The sequence below is a fragment of the Musa acuminata genome, chromosome BXJ1-7 (assembly GCF_036884655.1).
Source record: "Musa acuminata AAA Group cultivar baxijiao chromosome BXJ1-7, Cavendish_Baxijiao_AAA, whole genome shotgun sequence".
Taxonomy (NCBI): domain Eukaryota; kingdom Viridiplantae; phylum Streptophyta; class Magnoliopsida; order Zingiberales; family Musaceae; genus Musa; species Musa acuminata.
Window position 1 is genome coordinate 12,585,899 of NC_088333.1, and position 21,055 is coordinate 12,606,953.

At 36.4% G+C, this 21,055-nt stretch overlaps 1 protein-coding gene across 2 annotated transcripts; it reads right to left on the minus strand.

Moving 5' to 3' along the window:
* Positions 1-17,210: 17,210 nt before the first annotated feature.
* On the minus strand, positions 17,211-20,991 carry LOC103991761 (serine/threonine-protein kinase STY13). 2 transcript variants are annotated; one of them, XM_009411308.3, is made up of 3 exons: positions 20,822-20,991; positions 19,563-20,633; positions 17,211-17,834 (listed from the first exon to the last, which is right to left on the minus strand). In XM_009411308.3, the coding sequence occupies exons 2-3, from the start codon at positions 20,477-20,479 to the stop codon at positions 17,498-17,500; spliced, it is 1,254 nt and encodes a 417-aa protein (XP_009409583.2). In that variant the 5' UTR covers positions 20,480-20,633; positions 20,822-20,991; the 3' UTR covers positions 17,211-17,497. The 2 variants fall into 2 exon arrangements, with proteins under 2 accessions (XP_009409583.2, XP_009409582.2); XM_009411307.3 differs by having other exon boundaries at positions 20,708-20,991.
* Positions 20,992-21,055: the final 64 nt, after the last annotated feature.

Sequence of the window (21,055 nt, forward strand, 5' to 3'; positions counted from 1 at the left end):
GGGAGAATCCGATTAGAGCGAGACTTGAGTAAAACCGTATGGGTCTGACAGCACCATGCTCGATATACGGTCTCTGGGATATTAGATGGATGAGGGACTATAGGTACATGGTAACTGAGGACAAATAGGTCCAATGGATTGGATTCCCCTGTATCGTCTGGGGACTACGGTGTAGTGGCCTAGTACGTCCGTAGTCGATGAGTCGAGTGAATTATTACAGAGATAATAATTCACTGAGTTAGAAGGAGTTCTAACAAGTATGACTCACGGCCAGCTCGATATTGGGCCTAGAGGGTCACACACATATGGTAGGCATTGCGATGAGTAGATGTTCGGATATGAGATATCCGACGGAGCCCTTGTCTTATTGGATGCAGATCCAATACCCACTAGGGAAGGACCCATTAGGGTTTGACACGGGATCTCTATAAATAGGAGGGATTCACAGCCTCATAGGCTAGAGTCTTTGCTTGCCCTTCCTATTCTCCTCTCCCTCTCCACCTTAGAGTAGGCCTGGAGTTTTGAGGAGCGTCGTCGCAACCCTGCTGTGTGGATCACCGCTAGAGAGGAGGACGCTTGACCTCCTTCACCCTCTCCTAAGGATCTGCAAAGAAACAGGGATATATGATCTCCCTAGGTAACACAATCTCTATACGCAGTTTTGTGTTTTACGAATTTTTGCGCACCAATCTTCGCACGACGACGAACATCTTTTTGGGAATCGGGGATTTTTGTTTTCTTGTTCTTCCGCTGCGCATATGATGTCGCCCCCCATGATTTCCCAACAGTGGCATCGCCCAGAACCCGAGAACTGAGCGGTGGCACCGGTGGACTGAGCGATGGCACCGCCCAGCACTTGAGAGGTCCGGCGGTGGCACCGCCAGCCTCGGAAACCCAAGAGAATTCAAAATTTGGAGCCCAAATTTGAATCCTCTTGGGGCCTATAAATACCCCTCAATTCTCAGCTGAGAGAACAACCTTTGAGAAGCAAGAGATTGAGATAAAAGTCTTAGCAAAGTCTTTAGCAAGTTTTTGTTTTCAATAGCTTGAGTGTTCACCTCCTTCTTTCTCTTTGAAAATTTGTAAGAGTGTGAACCACTTGTAAAAGGTTGTAAGAGGGGTATTTGCCCTTCCCCTTCAAAGTGATTTACTAGTGGAAGTTGGGAGCCTCATTGAAGAAGGCTTCGCAAGTGAATGTAGGTCATTTTGACCGAACCACTTTAAATTGGTTTGTTTCTTGAATGTATGAGTATTTACCTTCCTGAAATTGTCATTTACACTACTGCTAGCTTTCGGATCTCATTTTCTCATTTTACCCAAGTTACTATCAAAACGAAATCTCTACGTATTTACAAAATTGAATACCCTAATTTTTTAAGAAAAAAATAGAATTATGATCGGTCTCATCATAACTATCATAAAATTCATCACCCCCATTAGATATGATAATTTTAACTTTTATATATAATTATTTATTAACTTTATTTATGTATGCTTAACTGTATCAATAGCTTGAGACCTTATATAGTCATATCTCAACAAGTAATTTGTAAAGGAGATAAAATATTTCTCTATACTAAAACAAAATATGAAGTGACTTGCATACGTAAGCATATATAATCTCAAACAGTTTATGAAACTATATTTAATTCTAATATTTGATTATAGAATCATTGTAAATTCAAGATTCATATTAATTCTATACAAACTATCGTATAGAAAAAAAAAACTTTTATTGAATCATGAAGAGTTTACCTTTACCAAAAGAAAAGTAATATCCTAACAGTTCTAGATAAATAATCTATATTTTTAGAATTATAGGAACATAGCATCAGATGAATTCTCTATTACAATGAATATTTCATACTTTTTTTGTTCTTGTATTAAAATAAATCTATAATATTGGTAATATAAGTTGAAGCATTAAAATCTATCTAGTAAGTATTAAAAAGGAACTTTTGTAACAATTAATTTGAAACATATAAAAGTAAGACTTATACATTTTATTTTTAAACCAAAATCTTATAATCCTTTTTCACATTATCTTTCTTACTAAAAAAGTTATACTTTATTGAAAAGTTTTTCCTTTTATAAGCTTATATAATATTTAAAAACTTGGATGATTTACATTTCAATTTTCTTTTATTGTTACTCATTCCTCGAGTAATACTCATAATGTTATGAGTTTTTTTTTCTACTTTAATCTTAATTCTTTCTAAACACATATACTAATTAGATCATTTAAGCTGACTTATCCTTCATTTATTATAGTAAATTTTAAATGAGCCAAATTAAAAAGAAATAAAATTATGAACAAATTATACGAGAAAGGATTCAACTACATTTATACCCAATATTCTTGATCTTATAACTTTGTCAACCATATTGAGGGTACAATCTTAAATTCCTTAATTATAATTTCAATCAGATATTTTATTAATATGTTAGCTAATAACTTATCAGTAAATTTAAATTAATATTTAAATATTACAATATGCTAGTTGTAGATTGTAATGAAATCTGAATATTATTAGTAATTATTATAAAACCGAATCTTTTAGACTTTTTTGATAATTTATCTTAATTATTTATTCCATAAAACTTTCAGTAGTTATGTTTATGTTTATTTTGGCTAGTTTGATCAAGATCTAACATACATAGTGTAAATTATATATACTCAAATCATTTATAATAATTTAATCTAAAAAATATATGGACATTTTTTAAGAATGCAATGAAGGAACTATAATACAATAATTTAATATTAACATTTTGAGTTTTTAAATTAAACTATTGATATCATCTCTATTTCACCTTCAGGTGAAATTTTAACATATATAATATTTAATAAAAAAATTTATGGAGGACTAATACCATCCTTATGAAATAGTGTTGCTATGTTTGGGTAAATAACCCTAAACTATAAAAATATCTAAAATAGTATTACCATGCCTTATCATATAATTATTTAAAGTAGATTCTCCTTTGAGATTATCTTGATATCCTAATTATAAGTGTCATTATGTATTTTTATTTTTAATAATATTTAGGACTAATTCTCTAATATAATTTTATAAGTTATTGGTCTATACCACTTTTATAGTTGTAAGAATAATATAATAATATAAAATATATTTTAAAATATCTTATAAATGATAAAATATTTATAATAATTTGCTAGTCATAGGTGCCATATAAGCTAATCACGTGAGTGATGACACTATGACTTGATATATAGTTTTTTTGCTTATTATTATTATTTGATATTTTATCACTTAATATTGCTTGTTGCATGAATATATTGTGATGTCCATAGATCTGTACGAGAATCGGATCGTGATGAGACCAAGATAATGAGACTGATTCGTCTTTAAATATAGATTCTAAATAATCCCGATTATAGGTTACTTAAGAGAGACATTGAGATAACTGGATAGAACGGTATATTGTATACCCGTCTATATGATGGATGTAGTTAGTCTCATAGCTGCTCGTGTGGGGACACTAAGGATACAATGTAGGTGCTTATCGAAGAATGAGTTCACTGATTGATTCGCTCACATAATGTTAGATGGTTGATGATGCCCTATTGTCAAACAATGATTCTGTCGTCTCAATGGTGTATCTGATCATTTGACTTGAGATACCAAGAATGTCCTATATGAGTACTCCACTCTTTAATACCAAACTTACAGGTCTGGAGGTTCCAAATCCAGTACAACCAGTCATCGGGAGTGATAGCTAACCTTACGAGGGCTATTGCATGCTGATAGAGGTCCGCTCTCAGGGTCATGAGAGGAATATCTCATGTATTCTTGTTCAGACAAATTCCTGGCTAGGGTTATTTGAATTAAGAGAGAAAGAGTTCTCTAAAAAAATCCGATTAGAGTAAGACTTGTGTAGAAATTGTATGGGCTTAAGAGCGCCATGCCTAGCATACGGTCTCTAAGATATTAAATGGATGAGGGACTATAGGTACATGGTAACTGAGGATAGATAGGTCCAAATGATTAGATTCCCCTGTATCGTTTGAAGACTACGGCGTAGTGGCCTAGTACGTCCGCAATCGATGAGTCGAGGTTATTATTATGGAAATAATAATTTACTAAGCCAAAAGGAGTTCTAACATGTATGATTCACAACCAGCTCGATTTTGGGCCAAAAGTGTCACACATATATATAGGCGTTGAGACGAGTAGAGGTTCAGATATAAGATATCCGCTAAAGCCCCTATCTTACTGGATATTTAATAAGCCCTTGAATTATTGGATCATATGAATGATATCTAATAAGAGCTAATAAGAGATTATTGGGTAAAGACCCACTAATGTAAGAGGCTTGGGTAGTTGGATGAAGATCTAGTACACAATATGGCAGGATCCATTAGGGTTAAGTTTACAAGGGGGCCTTTATAAATAGGAGGGAACTAAAGACTCATAGGCTAGAGGTTTTTTTTAGCTACCTTCTCCTATTCTCATCTCTCCCTCGCCTCCTCATACTGTAGCCCCCTATTTAGGGCGTGTGGATAGCAAGAAGGGGCAACCCTTCTTAATTGTGTAGTGCGTGCGAGGAAAAGTTTTGGGCAACGATTTAAGGAGCATATTCGTAGCCCCTGTCATATGGATCACCACCAAAGAGGAGGACAATTGATCTCTTTCATCCTCTCCCATAGATCTACGGATTTTCAGGGATATACGATCTCCTTAGGTAATTCTCTTATGCGTAATTTTTTGGTTTCGTGGGTTTTTGCGCACTAACTTTTATATAACAATGAAATCTTTTTTTCTATGAAAATTCTAAAATTTTATTTTTTTGTTCTTCCACTATGCATGTGATGTCACCCCAGATTTCTCAACAGTGGTATTAGAGCCAGGTTTCTCATGCAAAAGATTGATTTTTAAACTATGTTGTATTCAATCGCGTTGAAATTGTTTTTCACGATTGCTGCGATTTTTTTGTATTAGTTTTCAAATCTGTGCGCACTTTTTCTTACTGTTAAGATGTGCTTTAGATAGGGCTTTCGATGTCAAATTTGTTGACACAAAAAGGGAAGAAAGGGCAGCAACTATTGTTGCCTCTTGGATTGGCTGAAGGCTGCTTACAACCTTGGATGAGAGCTCCAATTTACTGCTCTCAGCTTGTCCAAAAGTAGCATGAACGAGAGCAGCATGACTGCCCTCAACTTGCTGAATGGTAGCACTTATAGCCAAGTTTCCTGGCTGCAAGGGGCACCCTTAGTGGCCAGAGTTTCCTAGTCATAGGGGTTGCCCAAGCGACCAGGAGTTCTGGTTGCATGGAGCACCTGTAGCCCATGGCAGCCCAACAACCATAGTTTCCTAGCTGCAAGGGACTCCTCAGTGGCTAGGGTTTCCTAGCCACGCAAAGCAGTCTAGTGGCCATGGATTCCTAGTTTTCGGGTAGTCTCTATATAGTAAGATTTTCTTGCTTAAGAAGGAACTACCTGCCATGTGGGGCACCTATGGTAGAGTTCCCAAAATACTACATATAATTAATTAAAATAGTTTAATTAATTATTATTATCTAACAGTCCTACATGGTGTATATGTGATGTATGATATGGACGGATAATCATGGACCATTTGATATGATTATTATTATTATTGGGGCTTGCGAGCCTCCAATTTATTTCTCATTTATTGTCGGGCTTACGTGCTTGTGATTAAGTTGTAATTGCATAAGAAGGCATAGCGGGAGCGTGGAAGTGATAGCAGAACCCACGAGGTCGAGACGGACGATCGTAATGCATGAAGATGCACCAAGATGCCAACGAAACCGACGATGACGAGATCGACGATCACACTACATAGAGATGTGCCATTGCACACATAGATCTTGATGTGAGTGATCAAGCTCACTTGCTCGGGATTGATCACATTAGGATATGGTCCATGATCATCTGGTGTGATTGATTATACACGTACTATATATATATATATATATATATATATATATATATATATATATATATATATATATATATATTGCATGTGATGTATACATATATTAAACATGTATGTGTGTGACACATTACATTAGGAGACCGAATCAAAATCTCCTCTCTCGATAATATTAAGTCGGTAAACATGAGGCAATTAGATTGACTCACGTGACCTTCCATCGTTATAGGTAGGAACCGATTCTCGACGTAGGTTGAGTTGGTTAAGTTCCTCGATGCTCACTTATATCGTGATTCACTATCTTGCCTACGACATAGAGATACCACCGATGACCTGAGGACATGGTATTCTTAGTCGAGTCCCTCGAGAGTATATTATAAAACCAGACCCATCTTGTAATGAAGGTTTTGACTTAACCGAATATCATGGTTGGTCGAGTCCCTCGAGGCCATGATGGTTCGAAGGCCAAATAGGACGGGAATCATAAGGAGTTGTGATCAGCAAGAGTTGCATATCTTTTGGGCTTAGTGTGATTGGTCGAGACTCTCGAGGTTACACTAAGACGCTGATTGGATCCCGATCTCCACTAGAAGTCTGTCGGAGACTTCCGTTTCACGTGCTGAGGGTGTCATGTGACTTGTCAAAAAAATAGTGGGAGTAGATTAAGAAAGAAGTCTATATCTTATTTGTTTATTTTTTTAAAAAATATGTATGTTATTTATTTCTACTACATCTTTATTTTTAGAAAATATCGCTTTCAAATCTCTTACATAACATACTTGATGTCAACCGCCTCACTAGTCTGAATTATATGGATTGTCTTTACAAATTAAGAATTGTTCTCACAGTGGAGAAAATCGCATACGTCCTTGCTATAGTGATACCTACACCCGAGGAAGGGGTAAGAGAGGATGGGATTACTCGCTACATGAAGTATATAGATGACTTCACTCTTACTCTATGTTACATGTTGGGCTCCATTACTCCTGAGTTATAGAAACAACATGAGAAGATGGATGCCAGATTCATTCTTCTACATGTCCGTAAAATGTTTGAGGAATAGGGAAGGACTCAACGATATGAGATATCCAAGAGCATCTTTTATGCTAGGATGACTGAGGGGACACTAGTTCAGAACCATGTCATAAAGATGATTGAGTGGATAGAGAAACTCATAGGTATAGAAATAGTCCTAAAGGATAACGTGTATGTGGATCTTGTGCTTCAGTCCCTACCAGATTCTTTTTCATAGTTCATAATGAATTTTAATATGAACAAGCTTGAGGTGACTCTCATTGAGTTACTCAATATGTTGAGAGAGGCAGAGAGCACTCTCAAGAAAGAGAAGTCAATTCTCTATACTAGTGAGACCAGAAAGAAAAAGAAAGCAAAAAAGTCCCTTAAGAAAGGTAAGGGTAAGGGCAGACTGGGTACTAAGAAAGTTCCTTAAGAAAGGTAAAAAGTCCCTTAAGAAAGCAAAGGTTGCTAAGAAAGACCCGACAAATGACAAAGGCTAGTACTTCCACTACAGCAAATATGAGCACTAGAAGAGGAATTGCAAAGAGTACCTTGCAGAGAGGGCGAAATAAAAGCTTGGAGAAGCTTTAGGTATATTCATGATTAGTCTCCATTTGTTAGACTTTTATGATAATACATGGGTATTGGATACCAGTAGTGCTTATAACATTTGTAATTCATTGTAGGTTCTGGCAAGACTTAGGAGATTGGCGAGAGGCGAGATGAACCTTAAGATGGGCAATGGAGCAAAAGTTGTTTAAGTGGCTATTGGCGAGGTCACCCTATATCTGCCTCGTAGAATTATTATTGCATTGGATGTATGCTATTTTGTTCATTCTATTATTAAAAATATTATTTTTATTTCATGTTTGATAGTTAGTGGATATAAATTAGCTTTTTGAGAATAATGGTAATTCAATAATATTAGATGATGAGATCATCACGAGAGGAACATTGCATAATGATTTATTTATACTAGATATTGCTCCATATATCATGAATGTAAGTGTGTCCAAGAGGAAACGAAATGAGGTAAATAGTACATACTTGTGGTATTATAGGCTAGGTCACATTTATGACGGAATGATTCAAAAATTGTTAAAGGATGTATATCTAGATCCATTCCAGTATGAGTCAGATGCAACTCGCAAGCATTGTCGTCGTGGAAAATTGACCAACTTTCCTTTTAGTAGAACTAGAGAGAGAGCCACTGAGTTGCTCGAACTCATAAATAATGATGTATGTAGACCTATGTAACTCATGTTATAGGTGGTTACTCATATTTTATTACTTTTATTGATGATTTCTCAAGGTATGGATATGTATACTTGTTGAAGTACAAGTCCGAGACATTTAAGAAATTCAGAGAGTATAAGAATGAAATGGAGAACTAGACTGAAAATAATATCAAGACTCTTCGATTAGATCGAAGAGGTGAGTATTTGAGTACAAAGTTCACCTAGTTCCTTACGGACTTTGAGATTCTATCCCAATAAATACCTCCTTATACACCTCAGCTCAATAGTGCATCTAAAAGGAGGAATCATACATTGTTAGACATGGTGCAGTCTATGATGAGCTTCGTCGACCTACCCATCTCATTCTGGGGATACGCCCTAGAGACTGCAACTTATTTTCTGAATAGAGTTCCAACTAAGTCGGTAGTGTCTACACCATATGAGATATGAAAAAGAAAGAAACTCGATTTTAAAGTTGTTAAGATGTAGGGTTCTCCTACCCATGTTAAAAGATATAACCCCGATGAGTTATAATCGAGGACGGAGCGGTGCAAGTTCATGGGATACCCCAAGGAAAATTGTGAGTATTATTTTTATTATTCTGAGGACTAAAAGGTCTTTGTAGCTAAGAGAGGAGTGTTCCTTGAGAAGGAACACATTCTTGGCAGAGATAGTAAGAGCATGATAGAGTTGAGTGAGGTTGGAGAATCTAGCTCAAGCACCACTCCATAGCACGAGTATATTAAAATACCTAGCACACAAGTTCTACCTTTACGTAGGTCCGATAGAGTATCTAATCCTCTTGAGAGATATATGAGACATATTAGAGGAGAAGATGATGAAGATATTGATTCTCAAACCTACGAGGAGGTTATTACGAGTATAGACTCTAAGAAGTGGCAAGAAGCAATGAATTATGAGATGTATTTCATATACTCCAACAAGTTTTGGAACCTAGTTGATGCAACTGAGAGTATTGTACCATCAGTTATAAGTGGATCTTCAAGAATAAGATCGGAGTAGATAGAAAGGTAGAGACTTATAAAGCAAGGCTAGTGGCTAAGGGGTATCGTCAAAGGCAAGGTATTGGCTATGACAAGACCTTTTCACTTGTAACCATGCTAAAATCCATCCGAATACTATTAGCTATTGCAGCACACTATGATTTTGAGATACGATAAATGGAGGTGAAAACTGCGTTACTCAATAGCAACCTCGAGGAGGAGATGTATATGATATAGTATAAGAGATTCATATCCAAGGAGTACCCAGATAAGGTATGTAGATAGCTTAAGTTCATTTATAGACTAAAGTAGGCTTTCCGAAGTTAGAATATAAGATTTGATGAGGCAATCAGATCTTATGGCTTCGTTAAGAATAAATATAAACTTTGTGTGGATAGGAAGGTAAGTGGGAGCGTTATCACCTTCTTGGTGTCATATGTGGATGATATCCTGATCATTGGGAATGATATAGGAATGATATCCATAGCAAAAGCTTTATTATCTTGACACTTCTCCATTAAGGACTTAGGAGAAACATCCTATATCTTGGGAATTCGGATATACAGAGATAGATCTAAGAGGATGCTTGACTTATCTCAGTCTAGGTCTATAGATACAATTGTTAAAAAGTTTGGCATGAAAAATTCCAATAGATGTCTCACACCGGTGAGACATGAGATATCGCTTTCTAGGAGTATGTCTCCAAAGACTCCTGAAGAAAGGGCGAACATGGATAGGATATCCTATGCCTCAGCGATAGGGTCTATCATGTATGTCATGCTATGTACTAGGCCTAATATAACACATGCTCTGAGTGTCATAAGTATCAAGCGGATCCAGACTTAGAGTACTAGGAAGCAGTAAAGTGTATCCTTAAGTACTTGAGAATGACTAAGAATATTTTACTGATATATAGAGGTAATAGCCTCAGGGTTGAAGGCTACATGAATTTAAGTTTTTAATTTGTTGTCGATAATAACAAATCAAATTCGGGGTATATGTACATTCTGAATGGAAGAGTAGTATACTGGAAGAGTTCCAAGCAAAATACTATTGCTGAATCAACCACAGAGGTAGAGTACATTACTGTAGTAGAGGCAACAAAGGAGAGAGTATAGATGAAGAAGTTCATTATAGATCTAGGAGTCGTACCAAGCAGCGAGGAGTCGATTCCTATATATTACGACAACAATAGGGGGATTGCTCAAGCGAATGAACCCAAGTCTCATAAAAAATCTAAGTATATTCTAAGGAGGTTTCACATTATCAGAGAGATCGTGGCCCGAGGAGATGTAGTAGTGGACAGAGTTCCATCCGAAGATAACATCACAGATCCACTAACAAGGCCATTATCTCAGATTGTCTTTGAGTGTCATAGGGGTCTGATGGGGATCAGATATATAGGTGATTAGGTTTAGGTTAAGTGAAAGATTGTTAATCATAGGTGCCCTACAAGCCAATTACGTGAGTGATGACATGTGTGACTTGACACAGTCTTTTTGCTTATTATTATTATTTAATATTTTATTATTTTATAATGCTTATTGCATGAATATGTTATGATGTTTATGAATATGTGGAATGAGAATCAGATTATGATGAGATCATGATAATGAAACCAATTCGCCTTTAAACATAAATCCTAAATAATCCTGATTATAGGGTACTCGAGAGGGACATTGAGATAACTGGACAGACTGGTGTTGTATACCCATCCATATGATGGATGCAGTTGGTCTTATAGTTGCTTATGTGGGGACACAAGGGATACAATGTAGGCGCTCACAGAATGTTGGATGGTTGATGATGCCTTATTATAAGACAACGATTCCGTCGTCCTAATGATATATTTGGTACTTAGACTTGAGACACCAAGAATGTCCTGTATGAGTACTCCACTATTTGATACCAGACTTATAAGTCTGGAGGTTCTAGATCTAGCACAACCAGTCATTGGGAGTTATAGCCAACCTTACGAGGGCTATTGAGTGTCGATAGAGGATCATCTGCTCTCGGTGTTATGAGAGGAATATCCTATGTGTTCTTGCTCAGACAAATCCCTGACCAGTGTCATTTGGATTAAGAGAGAAAAAGTTCTTCGAGAGAATTCGATTAGAGTGAGACTCATGTAGAAATTGTATGGGTATAACAACCCTATGCCCAGTATACGATCTCTAGGATATTAGATAGATGAGGGACTATAGGTATATGATAATTGAAGATAAATAGGTCCAAAGGATTGGATTCTCCTGTATCATCTAGGGACTACGGCGTAGTGGCCTAGTACGTCCGTAGTCAATGAGTCGAGTGAATTATTATGTAGATAATAATTTACTGAGCCAAAAGGAGTTCTAACATGTATGACTCATAGCCAGCTCGATATTGGGCCTAGAGGGTCACACACATATGGTAGGCATTACGACGAGTAGAGGTTCGGATATGAGATATATGTTGGCCTCTATCTTATTGGATATCCAATAAGGCTCTAAATTATTGGATCATATAGATGAGATCCAATAAGAGCTAATAAGAGATTATTGAGTAGAGACCAACTAATTTAAGAGGCTTGAGTAGTTGGATGGAGATTCAGTACCCAATATGACAGGATCCATTAGGGTTAAGTTGATAGGGGCCTCTATAAATAGGAGGGAACCAAAGACCCATAAGCTAGAAGTTGTTTTGGCTGCCTCCTATTTTTCTCCCTCCCTCTCCTCCTTATATTGTAGCCCCTATTTGGGGCGTGTGGATAACAAGAAGGTGCTGGCGTGTGGATAACAAGAAGGGGCAGCCCCTTTTTGATTATGTGGTGCACACGAGGAAGAGTTTTGGGTAGTGATTTGAGGAGCATATTCGCTGTCCCTACCGTATGGATCACCACTAGAGAGGAGGATAGTTGATCTGCTTCATCCTCTCCCATAGATCTGTAGGTTTTCAAAGATATACGATCTCCTTGGGTAATTCTCTTACGTATAGTTTTTCGGTTTTGCGAGTTTTTGTGCACCAATTTTTGCACGACGATGAAATCTTTTTTTCTATGGGAATTCTAAAATTTTATTTTTCTGTTCTTCTACTGCTGCGCATGTGATGTCACCGTAGATTTCCCAACATAATTAATATCCCATCAACCTATCATTCCAAGCCATTTTAATAGCTACTAATAGATAAAAGTTTAGGATATAAATTATAAATAATATTTACTTTTTTAATCTAATTTATACTGAAATAATTTAATAATAATAAAATAATAATCATAATAATTGTTGAACATTAATTGGTATAAAGAAAAACTCACATGATAACAATAATCATGATAAATCATAAATCATAAATCATATTTTTATGTGAAAATTAATTATTTTTTAGAATTTCAAATAAATGCATGTGAATAAACAAGTAAATATCCAAGAATAATAATTTAATTTTTAATATATATAATTTTAGTAATATGTCATATAAGAAAATTATAAAAGAAATAATTTATATTTTTTATTTCATGTGGAACCATTAGACTAGTCAACCATATTTAATTAGGTAAGCCCAAAAATTGGGTTACTCAAATTAAGCTCATAGATTTAGACCAACCATCGGATCCGTCAAAATTAAAGTTGATCAAAGTAAAAAATTGATCAACATTTATTTTTTTAAATTTGATTACAACTTATTGATCAAATCTAAATCCAATCAAATAATCAAAATATAATCATGATAAAGTCCGATCAAAATATTTAATTAAAATAAATCAAATTAATAAATTTTATAATTGAGGATATAAATTAAAAAAATAATTTTGAAGGGTAAAACTATAATTTTCCTTGGGATATAATGAAAAAAAATATTTTATGAAGGGTAGAACTATTAATACAACATAAGTTGGAATTAAAGGACCTACAAGGGAAAAATTATAATCTTAATAAATAAAACCCTAATCCTACTCTCGCAACTGTCGTTGTGTTCTATGACACTCGCAGGCATGGGTTGGTGGTGCAATGCCTATTCGCTACCTATGCGCCACGCATAGTGGCACACCTCTTCTCATGCGGTCGATCGGTGACCTCACTAGTCATTGCACCATGCCACCATGTCCTATCGCTGCGTTCCTCACTAGTGGAACACCTCCATAATATGTCACTAACCAAGCACTATCGACGGATCGTCTCATCGTGCGATTGTGCACACGGGCTGATTAATGACTCCCATGGTCATCATAATGCATGGCTATGCCCATGCGTCTGCTGTGCAGCCATTGGGAATCACGACCTTTGACATCCAATTGATATCAGTGCAGCTAGCAAACGTTGTAGCGGTATTACTATAGTCGTCATAATAACCGTAGGTAGTGACACTATTGCAATCGCTTGCGACCACGGTAAGCTGACCACTACAAGGCTATTGCACACAGGTAGCCATGCATGCGACTACCATTGGTTATTACAATCTATGACGCTTCAATCTATGATGCTTTCGTTGTGTACACAATCGTTGCCCACGATTGGACTAGTGACCACCGGAAGGTCGTGACTCTTAACAATATTATCGCCGATAGTAAGCTGTCAACAGTGGTCCATAGATCACCCACAAGTAGAGATAGAACAAATGAAATAAGAAAGCATATCGATAATACAAATAGAACATTCAAATATTATAAATCAAAATCGGATAACATTTTTTTGCAATCAAAGGGTGTTAAGAAACAAATCTAAATATAAAAGAGATCTGAAAAGCTTTTACGATCAAAAGTATTTGATTTCAAAATTTAATTTTGATACCAATTATAAGCATAAAAATCGTGATCATGCCACTATTATAAAAAAAAATTTAATACCAAAAATTAAAATCAAATAATGATGTATCAAAATTTTTGATGTGTACCTTTCGATATCACTCAAAAAGTCATTATTCTATTTGCAAGCGTACAGTTGTCAGATCCAAAGGTCACAACGATGTTAATATATAAGAATAACTAGACTATAATGAATTATTGATGTTAATATGTTAATTTGCAAGCGTACAATCCTCTCTTCATATCCTTCTTAGGATAATGAATTAAAGATAAAAGAGAAATAAGAGACTATAATCTCTCAATAATTGATTATTTTATCTATAAGAAGTCATTTTTTTCTATATGCGAGAGTAAGATGATAATTAGAAGATTCCCTCCTATTAAGGTAATCTTCTAAGAAATTTTACTATAATTAATTTTTTTATTAGTCGATAATTAATCAAAACCTAATTATATCTATAATATATCTTAAATAATTTAGGTAGTACCATATAATCTAACAAAAATATATCATAATATTATTTAAATAAAGCTATACAATAACACAAGAATCTATGTTAATTTCTACCTAACATATTCTTTCTTCTCCTACTCTCCTGTGCTTTCCGAAGAAAGAGTGTTGTAGATGTTAAAATCAATGAATAATTACACCAAAAAGATAATATATTTTTGTAAAGTAGCATGCTTTCGTAGCAGTCGGACGTTTGGCCATACACATTGGAGGAGCCTCGCAAGCCAGCAATTCCCGCGATTGACTCCTACGTCTTTTTAGGCTCCGAAGGCCCTCTTACGAGCGTACGGAATGTCTGCACTACGGAAAGTCAGAAGTCTCAGCGTAGACAGGAATATCTGCAGTCAACGCCCAGCGACCCTCTTTCGCTCTCTCTCTCTCGCACAGGCTCAAGTTGTAGTGCATGCCATCGTTATCTGTATGCTCAGAATTCCCAGCCTGCAGATTTTTTTGTCTGATAAGGGGACAAAAGGTTCTGAGTAGAATCTACTCAGCAAGTCATAGCCAATCAAAGACTTCGCCCTCTAACCTCCTTTTAGATATCAAGAAACCCTTTGTTATCTTATTGGAAATAATAATATAATGCATAATATTTACATCGATGTAGGATATCAGAAGAATCAACGTACATAAGTCTACGTTTACTCGGTTTGTGTGTTGTGGGTCTGTGCTGCATACGTATCTTCAAGTAACCAAACACCATATCTAAGGGTCCCACTTGAGCGTGCAGACGTATGGAAATTATCGACAGCAGCTCTCTCACTTCCGTTCTATAATAGCGCGTTACGTGGAATCTATTTGTTCTTGTTTAGTTTAGCTAGTAGTTTAATTATATATTATCTCATCTAATTAATTAATGTTTCGATCTCTATATTTTCAAAACTTATATTGGGATCCTTATATTTATAAAAGTAAAATATTTAATATCATTTCTTTTTACTTCGTTGATTTTGTTGATGAAAATATCGTAGGATTTATCACTGAGCATGTGTTGGTCGTGCTTCACTTCGGTTTATCATTGAGCACATATAATATTTTCATCAGCATAATTGATAACGTAAGGAGAAACATGATTAAATAATTTATTTTTGTAAGCGTGATGATTCAAATATAACTTTTGAAAGTATAGAAACTGAAATATTAATGATAATTAATTAAAGGAGATAATATATAAGTAGCTTAGACCAATTATTATTCAATAGCTATCTCAGTGATCTTCTAGGTTTCATAAATTGTCTGAGTTTGATAAGAAAAAGTGAAGCTGCTGAAGACGATATCTTATCGTAATCCACGTCAGCACAAAACAACAGCCAGAGACAGTATCGCCTGGTTCTTCAATGCTTTCTGCAACATTTTATGGTAACTTGATATCTAGTCACAAAGAATAGCTTCTATCAACTTTTCTTAGAATGCATTTGGTGGTGCCATGTTTAATTTGACCATTTGTAGTGGATGGTATAAATGACAAAATGGGGTAAAATTGTAGGAACTTGCAATCGGGCAAATTGTGATGAAACATGTATCAAATTCAAGAAACAGAGTCCGTTTAAGAACTTTGTTTGCTAACATTGTTGGTGGCAGACGCCTTTCTCCCCTTGCATTTAGCTAAAGAAGTTTGATGGGTTTTTTGTTTGGATAATCTATAGCTTACTCTAAGTTAGACGCGATGTTCTGTTCCTAAGGTGATAATTACTGTTCCAATATCCTTTGTGGCAGATGATTGAATGGACCAAGAACATATCACTTCACAATAAATAATCACGTTGTTGATTCTCAATCTAAATGGTGTCAAGAGTGTTCATGTCTGGAAATTCCTAACCCTTTTCCTTATCCTGCCACCAAGCTTTATCCGTCGTCCTTTCTAAGGACAATGTTATTCAGGCTACTACCAGTCTCAAGCTTCAGTTGTGTCAGTAGATTCATGGCCATGCATTCCAATCCATTTTAAATTTATTTGCCTGGACAATACAAGTGACAGAAGCATTGGTGACTTACCAAATGATGTATCTTGTTTGATGGTGCTTTTGTAGGTTTTCTCTACATCAAGCCATAATTACATCTCTATATATATATATATATATATATATATATTACCAAAGGCTTTACCAACCAACTAGACTAATTGATAAGGTATAGATGAAAAAAATTTTGAGAGCCTTTGATGGTTTTAACTTCAGATAAAATTTTCCTCATTGATGATAAATGTTTCTTTGTAAAGCGAATGGAGAGAGCATAAAAAACCAGTTGTGCAGAGAATGATATGAATAATTAGAGATAAATCATAAATGATTATTGTTACGACACTATTCAATTCTCTCTCTCTCTCTCTCTCTCTCTCTCTCTCTCTCTCTCATGCTCATGTCACCTTACGATGGAAAGAACAGAAAAGCCATCTCACCTGCATCACCAAGATGAATAGCCTCTATATAGTCTTCTCCGTTATTGAGAAAAGCAGCATCATGAAGACACTTGAGTAGGGAGGTGAACAAAGGGAAAAATGAGCTACAATTTTAGAGGTACATGTAATGCACAGCTGACTGTCAACATTCATACCAGTATTTTTGTGAATATGATTTCACAATTACCTGGTTAAAGACAGAAAATGAATGCAAATCAGTAATACGCTCCACATTGGCTTGCACTGCACCCAAAGTAACATCAATTATAACCTAAAAACTCACCCATCACATTGTCATCACTCGTACATGACCCGAAGAAACCAGTGTTGGTAGAAGTAGAGGATACACAAATGATAGAACTTGTTGTATTCAACCGATTTCAGAAGTCACAACAATGACAGTCGATCTAGTGGTAAACCTCAAGCTAATATTTTTCATTTATACCTATACAACAGAAAGATGAACCATCTAGTCCAGACAAAGATCGAAATCACCTATTTCACTTTGTAAGCAAAGGAATATCCATGATTGTATTTTGAACTGTGACCTTCTACAAAGGCGAATCAACCAACCTTCTCTTAATTGTCTTCGATTCAGAAGGTGTTTTTCATGCATGAATCACTACCTTTCTCAGTCGATGGCCATTGGTTGTATGCAACACCGGAAGCGTGCTTTACGAACAGTATTCATAACATCCTCTTGTGCACTTTGGAGCATTGTGATGATTTCAGAGAAGGAAGGGCGCACATCAGGGTTAGCATCCCAGCAGCGGGTCATTATCTCATTGAGCGCAGGGAGGCAATCTTGTGGTATAACCGGGCGCACTCCCTTGTTCACGACAGCAAATGCTGCTTGCACTGCTGTCATATTTGGAAATGGAAGCATCCCTGTAATTAGCTCCCAGAGAACAATGCCAAAGCTGTAAACATCGACTTTCTGATTGTATGGTCTGTGTTGTATCATCTCCCTGAGAATAAAGTGTGTGGTCAACAGATAATTCTGCATCAAATGATCATGTCGAAGCACCAAAATTAACAAAAAATTAAATAAATGCGTTAAAAAGATAGAGAAAACAAACATAAAAGTCAGTAGTTTGAATATTGGTAGTCATTAGATCTAGAATATAATCATCGTAATTAGTTTGAGAATAAATTTATCAAATTAGTAAAATATAAAATTGCCATACATTCTTTGTGGATGTACAAACCACCAGGTTTTAGGCAGGATAAGACACAAATTACAATTAATCAGTCTAAATTAACCTTTGGGTACAGGTTTTGACTTGCATTGGATTGAGAAGTATACTAGAGAACATGACACAAAATAAATAGAGCTCCAATCTAAAATTTCAGATCTTTTCACACATATCAGTAATAAAACTTGTGAGAGAAAAAGCAAACAACATTCATAAGCTAATCAAACTACCTACAGGAACTCGTGCCTAACAAATGTGTTTGCTAATAAAAAATTGAACAAGGAAAAAAGTGTTCAATCCAATATAAACTTCACTAATCGTATGAAGACACCACAGAAAAATCTGCTAGCATATAAGAAATGAGCAAGCATCAGAAAAAGGACACACATAAATTGTTAACCGCAAGTCTGAAGGAACTTCCATAAGGATGACAGGTCATACGAACATGCATGGACAGATGATGATACAGTGATGAACGATCATATGCTTCAACAATATTTCCAAATATATATATCATCATGAAACCAGGAGTGTAACAACTGTTAACATGTGAAATTTGCTAGTAACAATTAAACCCAGACTTGTCAAACAATACACTAGTTCAAGGCATGCAATCTATGAATCCTCAACAGATTAACTCGCTCCCAGTTAAATAGCCTAGGACCAAAGATGCAACAGAGTCGACAAGCACCAGAGCAGTTTAATTTTTGGTAGTCTGTATACATAAAGGTTAATATTGAAAAATATTTAAAGCAGCTAGAGGTCATGCATTATCTTGTCTGTTAATCCATCCACATGTCAGTGATATATACTAAAGCTACTAGTATAGACCGATGACCAAGCTACAGAACTAATATTTCAATGGCTTATTTAGTTATGAGTTAAACAATTTTGGCTTTCACCCACATAGAACATCTATTAGACAACATGGTGCTTTCGTACAACTCAATTGACAACAGCAGAGATGCTTTGCAGCTCGACTGTACTTGAAACGTCTACCATGGAACAAAGTGCATAATTAGTCATGCATTTGATGCTTGCAATTAGGGCAAATGTCAGGAGTTGGTAAATCAATAAAATAAATTATCATCTTAACCAATAGATATGATCAATAACATTGTGGTGTGCATGACAGAACAAAGAGATCATTATCATGAAACTCAAAAGAGAAACCTAAATGAAGTTGCATGCTTGAATATGATTGCTCCTGAAACTAATATTCTTCACCCATGTAGGCAGTAGAAAAGTACAATATATTCTACTAAATGGTCTCACGAATTTTGGGTAATAGCAGACTTGAGAACTCCAAGCATACATGTTGGTAGATATAATGGCAGCATGGCCATACACAAAAGAAGAAAAATAAAAAAGCCAACTTGAACATAAAAAGATCTACAGCCATGGATATGAATGGATGATTAAAATAAGCTTGCAACCCTTAATAAGGACTTTAAGATGTTTTAAAGATGCTAAAAATCTAAAGAATGCAAGTTCACATACGGAGCCATCCATCGGTAAGTTCCAGTTTCAGGTGTCATCCCCTCAGTCTTGACCTCAATGCGGGCAACCCCAAAATCAGCAATCTTAATCGATTTGTCCGCAAATATAAGTAGATTGTCAGACTTGAGATCCCTATGTATAAATCCCAACCCATGCACATACTCCATACCCTTAGCGATATCCAGTGCTTGCTTGACGGCCAGCTTTAGAGGCACGGACCTATTCTGCCTTCTCATGAGAAACTGCCGCACTGATCCACCCTTTGCGTACTCTGTCACAATGCACCACACCATTGGCTTCCTGCATGCCCCAATAAACCTGACAATATTTGGGTGCTTGAGATTTGCAAGCATCATAACCTCTTGCCCAAACTGCTGTTCCATCAACTGTGCCCTCTCAGGGTCATTCTCCGGCTTTTCCAACAACTTAATAGCAACATCTTCTCCATCATAAGTGCCCCTGTAGAGCTTCCCAAAAGCTCCCTGAGCAAAGGCCACCCCCATATTCAACTTCCTGAGGTCGATGGTCCACTCATCGTAGTTCTCAAGAGACTCTGTAGAATATCGTGGGTCCATCAAAGCCTGAGCCAATGCATCCTCATTCATAGCATGAGAAACCCTTCCGGGTCGCAACACGCTGTGCCCCACCGAGAAGTTGGCCCCCGGGAACAGGCGGAGTCCATTATGATGCAGAATTCCAGTTCTCGAGTTGTTCGATCCGACACTGCTGTTCTCCAAGGACATGGCAACGGATCCATCACAAGTGCTCGTCTGCAGGCTTCCAACACTATCCATGGACATGTTGGAGCCTTCATCGAGCTTCCGATAGAACCCCATATCATAAAAGCCGTTCCCAACAATATTGCCGCCACTGCCACCACCAATAATAAACCCAGAAAATTTTGAACCCTCCGCCATTCACAGTCGAAGCAACAACCAAAAGCCCACAAATTTCTTCAAGCAACCCTATAATTCACTCGATCCTACCACCAAAAACTCAATTTATACACCAATTCAATCAATAAGAAGTCCCAAAAGACTCCGTAAAACGATCCCAGTATCTCATTGACACCTGTTATATCCAAATCGAAACAAGATTAAGACACAGGGATCAATCTATTTCATAGGAACAACCAAAGATAATACCTCGTTTACAAGATCGACCAATCATTGCCGAGAATCAGGACGATCAAGAAAACCTATAAGCGGGAACAAGGAAGCTATCTGAGCATAGGAAGCACCGATTCGAGCAACACGTACCGCAATCGAGACGGCACAGTGCGGCGCACGGGATTGAGAAGGCGGTCGCCAGGTCGGCGGAGGAGAGGAGGGTTGATTGAGGGGTTTTATGGGGAGATTTGGGGTGGAGGAAGACGACGACCAGTGCGGTCGGGGAGCAGAGCCGCAAGCTTGATATTTTGCTTTCCCTTTTGCCTTTTCTTAAACCTTCTTCCGCACCTAATAATATTATTTATTACTACTAATTATTTCAAG

Bases quoted from the DNA above. Each gene is read 5' to 3' on its own strand.
- LOC103991761 (XM_009411308.3), bottom strand. From the start codon at position 20,479: ATGGCGGAGGGTTCAAAATTTTCTGGGTTTATTATTGGTGGTGGCAGT. The intron at 17,835-19,562 runs GTATGTGAACTT...CTTTATTCTCAG, and splicing joins ACTTACCGATGGATGGCTCC to GGAGATGATACAACACAGAC.